Source organism: Neodiprion virginianus, chromosome 4 (genome assembly GCF_021901495.1).
Source record: "Neodiprion virginianus isolate iyNeoVirg1 chromosome 4, iyNeoVirg1.1, whole genome shotgun sequence".
In the NCBI taxonomy this organism is placed as follows: domain Eukaryota; kingdom Metazoa; phylum Arthropoda; class Insecta; order Hymenoptera; family Diprionidae; genus Neodiprion; species Neodiprion virginianus.
In genome coordinates, this window is record NC_060880.1 from 9,988,204 (window position 1) to 9,995,911 (window position 7,708).

Genomic DNA, 7,708 nt, shown 5'->3' on the forward strand with positions numbered 1-7,708 from the left:
TGCGCCTTCACGCTTGTGCGGGCATTGCCACCTTCGCGCACTAGTATCGAAAAACACTATTCTAAATTTACAAGCCGAAATTCGTATGCAACGGTTTTTGGGAGCAGTCATAGTGCATCTCCGCGCAAAACAATACATTGAAAGTGGGTGTGCCAACTTAATGGACCTAGGCCAAAATTTTTCTCAGCACATTTCGGACGTTCTACACTATTTGCAGTGTAGTTATAGAGTTTTTTGTGAACCCTATAACTGATCGTGCGTGAACTAGAGTGAACAACCATAACCTACCGCGCAGTAGATAATTATTTATAATATATACTCTGTCCGGCGAAATACCAACTTACTTACGAAGCCAAATACGTCTAGTTTGGTCAGATCCTGCCCAAAGGTCCTTCCACTTTATCCACTCCAGCTAACTGAACGGGTCTTGCAGCTGGCCAGACCCAGCTAAAGCCGAAAAGGGTACCTAGGTGCTTAAACCTAACGGTTAATTTCAAACCTTATGATTGATCCCAAACCTGACAGTTCATATCAAACCATTTCAAACCGTCGAACGTCAGTCGTTGCAACGTTGCCCGTGAATTCGTACGTGTGATATTTGAATTGTGGTTTTGTTATTCTAGTTGATTAATACATACAATGGCAGAAAATATGGACGAGGAAGTAGAACATTTATTCAAGATATATTGAGACCGCGACATTCATATCGTTCTACTTATTAGTCCTTTTATAGAGAGTGGACTTTTAGTGCAGGGCACAAATATACGATATTATAGGTATGATACTGATTGTAAGTAGCGAGCTCCGCTATCCCCACCCGATCCCTCCGCCCGCACCTGGCGAAGCGAGGTCGATCTCTCGCCGGATAGAGTATAAGTACCGTATTGTTCTATGTGTATAAAAATTTTTACAATAATACATTTCATCTCTTGAATATGTATTGTATACATTGTATTAATTTTCGCACCTTTTAAATTAAAGACCATCTCCACTACGTTTGGCGAGTGTTTACAAACCGCCATGAAACTAAATTTGTTTCCGTTACTCTCTATGACTCGAAAGTTTGGATAAGACTAAAACCCTTTTACTTTAAGAAATTAGCTCTGCTCTGGAAATTCGAGTTAGCGAGGTTGACGAAACTTCTATAATGATATTCACATATGGGATCTTTTTCATTTAACCAGGCTACTATTTGACCTGGTAACGATTAATGTATTTAGTTACCGTGGCACAGGGCGGCCAAATGCTCAATTCGCGGCCAAAATTCGAAAACTCAAGGGAACAACCTACAATTTTGTGCAAGGAGGTTTTTGGGGTTGCCAATTACGAATCCGCTACCAGAATTCCAAAATTCAAAATGGCGGATCCAATGTGGCTTCGTTTTATACGAAAAAACTTGTCATAAATGAAATACTTCAGCAATTGGTCTAAAACTTATTGATCTGAGGTTATTAGGGTCTGTGATTACGGATTTATCAGAAATTCAAAATTCAAAATGCCAAAATGCAAAATGTTATTAAAATTCATAACTAACATGTTTGAATTATATTTATTAATATTTATTTATGAATAATATGGCACTTACAAGAAAAAGTTTCTATTCTCTAAATAATCGTAATCCTCTACATCAGTACCTGACTCAGAGACCGAGGTACTATCAATCTTTGATTGATCGTCTTCGTGTTGAGTATCAACACCTGGTGCTGATAATAAATTAATAGTTTCGGCGGACAAAGAGTTTAGCGGTTTAACAGACACCTTCGGCAACTAGAAATGTATGGATCAGATGCTACTAAGAACCGTTTAATAACATCCTCCATTGTTTTTTGGCGATAACTTTTTCTTGCATAATGCAGGCGATAGAGTTCAAAAAATTTATTGCAGGCCTCCTGCGCATCTTCGGACATTTGACCAATAAGTAAAAATAAACTTTGTATTATATCTGGGCCATGAATTAAAAGTTTACGAACCAAAGTAGGTATGTAATACCAACCAAATGATTTTACGATATCTTTAGCTAATTCCACAGCATACTGTCGAAAATTGTCCACATCAATTTGATAACCACAGGAAATAGCTTGCAATATAATATAAAACCGATGTATAATATCTTCGTCAATTCCAGTTATTTGAGCAGATTTCTCATATTTTTCAAAACAACATCGAGCAGTGTTTCCATCGTTTGAAGTTCCACTGTCAGCTTTCGGCTTATCAACATTCAGACCCAATTCTGTTTTAAAAGCTGCTTGTATAATTCTTTTTCTTTTTGCGACCGATTCTTTTTCTTCTTTAGAACGGGCCTGCCATTTCAGAATTTCCAATTCGAAGGACAAATGTAATAAAAATTCAAAGCACCGAATGCAACAATGTTAAGACGATAAACCGAATTTCAAGTGATCTGTAACAATTTCCTGGTTTATCATTTTATTTATGTCGTTAAAACTTTCAGATGTGCAATTGCATAGATAACAACGCATCGCAGATATTGTATCTGTCAATGAATTGCATACTTTAATATCTATCATTGTCAACGACAAAATATATGTAACAGATACTTTTTTTCCATTGATAGTAGTTTCAAGCGGACTTAAATTCTTTATTTGCTGTTCTAAGTAATCCATTGTTTTTTTTTTGTTAAATCCACTGATTCTTTTGCACATTCAATTTTGATGGGCCTACAAAATCTTGGTGATGATGGTTTTACATTTTTCCAGATTACAGTAGTTTCGGTCGTGACAGTGTCTACATGTACAAGTTGCAATGGGACATAAAACGTAAAATAGATACTTTCATCACTAGTACTTTTTTCATCGACCCTTTGCTTATATTTACTGTGTCCTGAACTACCATCGCAGCCCCACTTACCAATTAAAGTTAAATTTGCGAGTTTAATCTCTGATAATGTTTTCATAACTTTCATTTGATAATGAATGATACGTTCGATTGTGTGATCTAATAAAGGTTTTAACTCCACTTCAGCTTCATTTGCAGTGATAGTAAGACCTGAAGCTGGATAACATTGTAATTTTGCTGTACGTAGCTTTTTATATGATGGAAGCATCTTTGATTTTTTCTGCAAATGAGCATCATGCAGCTGCTGATATTTACTTTGTGATAAACCAAGTTCTATGAACGACGATAAAGCCTCGTCATTTGTGAAATGTAGATTAGTGTTTACGATGTCCACAGATTTAATATACTTCGTAGCTTTAGTAGGACTCCCTTGTGAAATATCATGCACCACTTTTGCAGAATCAGTTTTTCCTTCAGACCGCAATTTACTTGTTACAGAATAAAGAAGTTCTTCGGTCGATGTTGTCGCTGGTAAATCTTCTGTTCTTCTGCGTTTACTTCGTGCAGAGGACTCTGCACAACTGAGTTGTGGCCGATCTGCCTTGGCTGCTTTTCATTAGTTTCTGTTTTTTCTAAATCTGTGCGTTTTACATTTTTTTTTAATTCAACAGATTTCTGCAACCAATCATGATTTTTCTTTTTAAAATTCTCCTCTGTTCTATTACTGGCATTCCATTTTGTCCTCAGTTTGGACACCAAATCGGATATTATCCTTTTATCGTCATCTGATAAAAAGTATGGTAAAGCTTGTTTGTCGGATAAAAATTTTTGGGTTCTCGCATGAATAACTGAGATGTCATCTTTCAAAATACTTTTTATGTTACTGAAAAATTCCAGTTTGGTGAAGCTATGGGTTGAAGTACCCAAACCTAAAAAACGAATGGCAGTGCTTTATCGTAATTGTGAAAAAATTTGTTGAAACATCAGATAACATTTGTAAGTCGAAAAAATTTAACAACAAATCATAATCCAACGTATATTATACATGTATATTTCTGTCTTTCTTTTCGATGCTCGTTTTTTGCTCCATGTCACTTAATTTCTTCACTTGTATGCTTCATCTCTTTCATTCGTTATTATAACTCATGAAACGAATGTCCTACTTCGTTTTAGAAAAAAATTCATAATAATTCAATAGGCAGTGACGGGGAGCTAAATTTTTTTTTATTCGGTAAATAATACCTTCGTGTATAACCTCTTATTCGTTTTAAAACAGCATCTCACGGCATTCTATTACTTTTTTCTCGGACAATTCGAATTTTCTTAGAAAAAAACAAAAAAAAACTGCACTTATATTTCTATTTCTAACAATTTTCTATTTAACAATTAACTTTCAGAAATTTTGTCACATATTTTACTAACCTTCAGGCGTTGAATCCATTTTGCTTCGTTCGATTTGCTGCAGTTTTGGAGGTTTGCCACGATCTTAACCTAAGCGCCAATAGAGTGGCGCTCAAACGAATGCCACACTCCGACTGAGATTGTGGAGGGGATTTAGGTAAAGGGACGCTACTATTAACGGTTTTCATTTCTTAGGGGATCCCTTTAACCAACCCAATGAAAAAAAAACCCTAACTAGAAACTTTTTTTTTAGACTTTTGGCTGCGTATTGAGCACTTGGCCGCGGGGACAAATTTGTATGTTCCACAGCTTGCAAGCGTGCATGACAATACAGGAAATTTTGCGGTCGCTTCGCATGTGTGAAAAGGCAATCTTTCAAGGAGGTTGGACAAAAGAGTTATTGGACGAGGTTGAAGTTAGTAACGTTATCGTGATGAAATATATGGGAAAAAATTACTATTTTCTTCATTTTGAATGATTTTTAAGGTACTAAGATTTCGGGAATATAAGTGTGTTTTGTTTTAATACGGTTTACTGAATTTAAGACAATTCCAAAATGGCGAAATGACAGTTTTTCCTTAGCATGAATCGTTACGATAACATTAGTAACTTCAATATGATGTTATTGGTCAATCGAGCTACAATCTGAGGACACAATCATAGAGAAAGTCATATTCACGAATAATCAAACATTCTTATGTGCGATATAAACAGGGACCACTGTACATCGTGATACCTTGCTATTCGAAGTAAGTGGAATATGTTTTCGTCGAATATCCTGAAAACCCCAAAATCTTACTACAGAATTGTTGTGTGTTTATTCAACTCGAGTTATATAATACGTCTGATATGTATTATGCATGGTGTAGGTGAAATCTTGTTGTTTCAGCGTGATCGCCAAAATGAAATGAATAAAACGATATATCTTGAATATTTCACAAATTGAATTCCCTAAGAAATCTGATGAGGATGACGTTTGTAATTTTGATGTACCGATGCATTGTTGGAAGAAATGAGCATCTTATAACTTTAGGATTGTCTGAAATTCAGGAACTCATAATAAATCAAAATACATTCATATTTTGGAAAATTGTCTTCTTCGAAGTTTCCCTTAACGTGCTAAACATTAATTTTTGTTTCAACGTTTCGTAACGTAAAGCTACTAACTTGATACTTGTGAGATTTAGCAAAATTCAGATTGTTAAGCTGAACCGTCTTACAATTAGTTCAATCAATGTTAGCATGTTTGGCTGCTAACTCTAATTGCATATTTCGGCTAGACTGCCAACCCTGATTGCTAACTTCATATTGACTATCCATAATGATTCAAAAGTATATAGATCAACTTTAACTTTCAGTTTTAGCCCCATTGCCAATTTGTCCCTCGGTTCGTCATATAATGAGATAACTGTACAATTTTTTGAACTGACCTCCACAACATAGGCACTAATCCTGCATAAAAACCTCGGATGCCATTTTTCGTATAAATATCCACACCAGTTAATATAGCTTTAGGTCTTTTCGACAGTTTGCTTTCATCCCCTGGTTGGTATATTCCTGTAGAGAATATATTTAGAATATTATTACAAAATATTGCACCCAAGTGTGTAAGCATATGTAGAAAAAAGTAAAATGTGAATCAAATAGAATAGATTTCAAGTCAAAATTAAATAAATCAAATTACGCATCTAAACTGTTATAATTATTAAATTACATGGTGTGACATGTCGCACGTGAATCATTAATTTCTGGTCTTTTCTCTGTAATATATCTGTGGCATTCACCAAATCGATACACTTATCTGTAAAATATGCTATGAGATGATACAACAGCGTATTGTTGTGTCAAATGTTTGTAACGTTCTGTACTGTCCAATGGAAGTATGTGCCTAATTATTTGTATTTCTTTGTCATTGATATGATGTAAATAAATGAGATAACTTTTCCGGATTGAAGCCGAACTTTGACAACGTCACTGGGACACGATACTATGACTTGGCCAAGTCCACCTATGCAACCGCCTAAGAATGTATCCAGGTACCAGTTGGATGTAGTGGGCATGTTCAAACTGGCAGGGTGACCTCTTAGTTCCTGCAAATTGCGCAAGCAATATCCGTAGACCCCAAAAAATACTGCATTTATAGTTCCAGAGCACAGAAGTGGAAAAAGCATCCCTCTATAGAGTCCATGAACCTGTACAGTATTATAGAATCATCTATACGATATATGTCGATTACAGGTCCAAAATTCAATGTGAAAACTGCAAATATATTCTGGATTAGGAATTTCAATTCTCTGCCAGTTAATTATCTACTCTTATTAAAGAATATGAAGATACCTGTGAAAAGCGTTGCTCTTATTGCAAGTGATTCAAAATTCTACCTTGGGTGCTCCACATTCAAGCACATTACATAGCCTACGAAAATTAATTTGCTTTGAAATTTGTATAAAGTAATAGCTACAGTATAGAACACATTACTACGTTCAAAATTGTGGTGAATAAACTTTGGTAAGGTGCGTAATATGCTCAAATCTGAGGCTGCAACAATAGCAACACTTCTTTGGGTACCTCTATTACATAAAAATACAATTGACCAAAGAGCTCTGAAGCAATTAAGTAGTTCATACCCCTTCCTTTTCAAGAATATCTAATGCTATCTGAGAGTTGGATATTTTGGTGCTCATCATTTGCTGGTTGGTTTTAACTGTATCCATTGGATGCCCAACCACAAGCCCGACAATTCCTAAGAAATTAATTGACACACAGAAGTAGTCTCACTTCATGGATAATTTGGGAGCATTAACAAATTAATAACGTTGCGTCTATTCATCTAGCAGCCGTACGAGAAAGCATTAAATTATTCATCCGGCAATTGCACAGTTCGTACAGCAACCTTATATTTTTTTCAAATTTATAATATCGTCAAATCTCACCTGAAGCCTAATTTATTTTAGCCCTCAAGGCGATCATTCACTCTCCGCGTTCTTAGCAGTGGATTGCGTGTGTGATTTCGGGTTTGCCACTGATCACTAAAAGCCTAACTTATTCTAACCTTCAAGGTGCCATAACTCATTTGAATGAATGAAGTCTCCAGACGAATAGTTTTGAACTTATTCGCAAAACTGCCGGAGTGATAACCATTTTGAATGTTTATTCAAATACAGATAAGTAATATTGTACATGTTGAACTATAAATAAAGTAATGCTTGGATACATCTTGTCAGAGACTCACCGGCTCCCCAACCAGCAATAAAATTACAAAAGTCATCCATAGCATCATTCTTGCATCATTAGTTGTAGAATTTTCACTCTAATCTACATGACTGATTAATTTTAAGTTTGATTGACAGACGATTAATTTACACCGGGATTTTTGTGTGTGTACAACAGCCACTTGAAAACTCGGCACTGAATTAATTATTTGTCAACAAATAAAGATTCACAACCTTGGGTTATTTTTCGTAATAGTTTATCGGGTCTGGTCAGGTTTGGGGGTATTAGCAGTTTCACCTAT

General features: G+C 35.5%; 1 protein-coding gene and 1 long non-coding RNA gene across 2 annotated transcripts; one reads left to right on the forward strand and one right to left on the reverse strand.

The window, feature by feature from the left end:
• Positions 1 to 2,620: 2,620 nt before the first annotated feature.
• LOC124303336 (uncharacterized) lies at positions 2,621 to 4,289 on the reverse strand. The gene is made up of 2 exons (XM_046760434.1): positions 4,216 to 4,289; positions 2,621 to 3,722 (listed from the first exon to the last, which is right to left on the reverse strand). The coding sequence occupies exons 1-2, from the start codon at positions 4,232 to 4,234 to the stop codon at positions 3,286 to 3,288; spliced, it is 456 nt and encodes a 151-aa protein (XP_046616390.1). The 5' UTR covers positions 4,235 to 4,289; the 3' UTR covers positions 2,621 to 3,285.
• Positions 4,290 to 4,376: 87 nt separating this feature from the next.
• On the forward strand, positions 4,377 to 6,073 carry LOC124303339 (uncharacterized). Its single transcript, XR_006907895.1, has 3 exons — positions 4,377 to 4,609; positions 4,740 to 4,943; positions 5,064 to 6,073. It is a non-coding gene; the product is annotated as an uncharacterized LOC124303339 (long non-coding RNA).
• Positions 6,074 to 7,708: the final 1,635 nt, after the last annotated feature.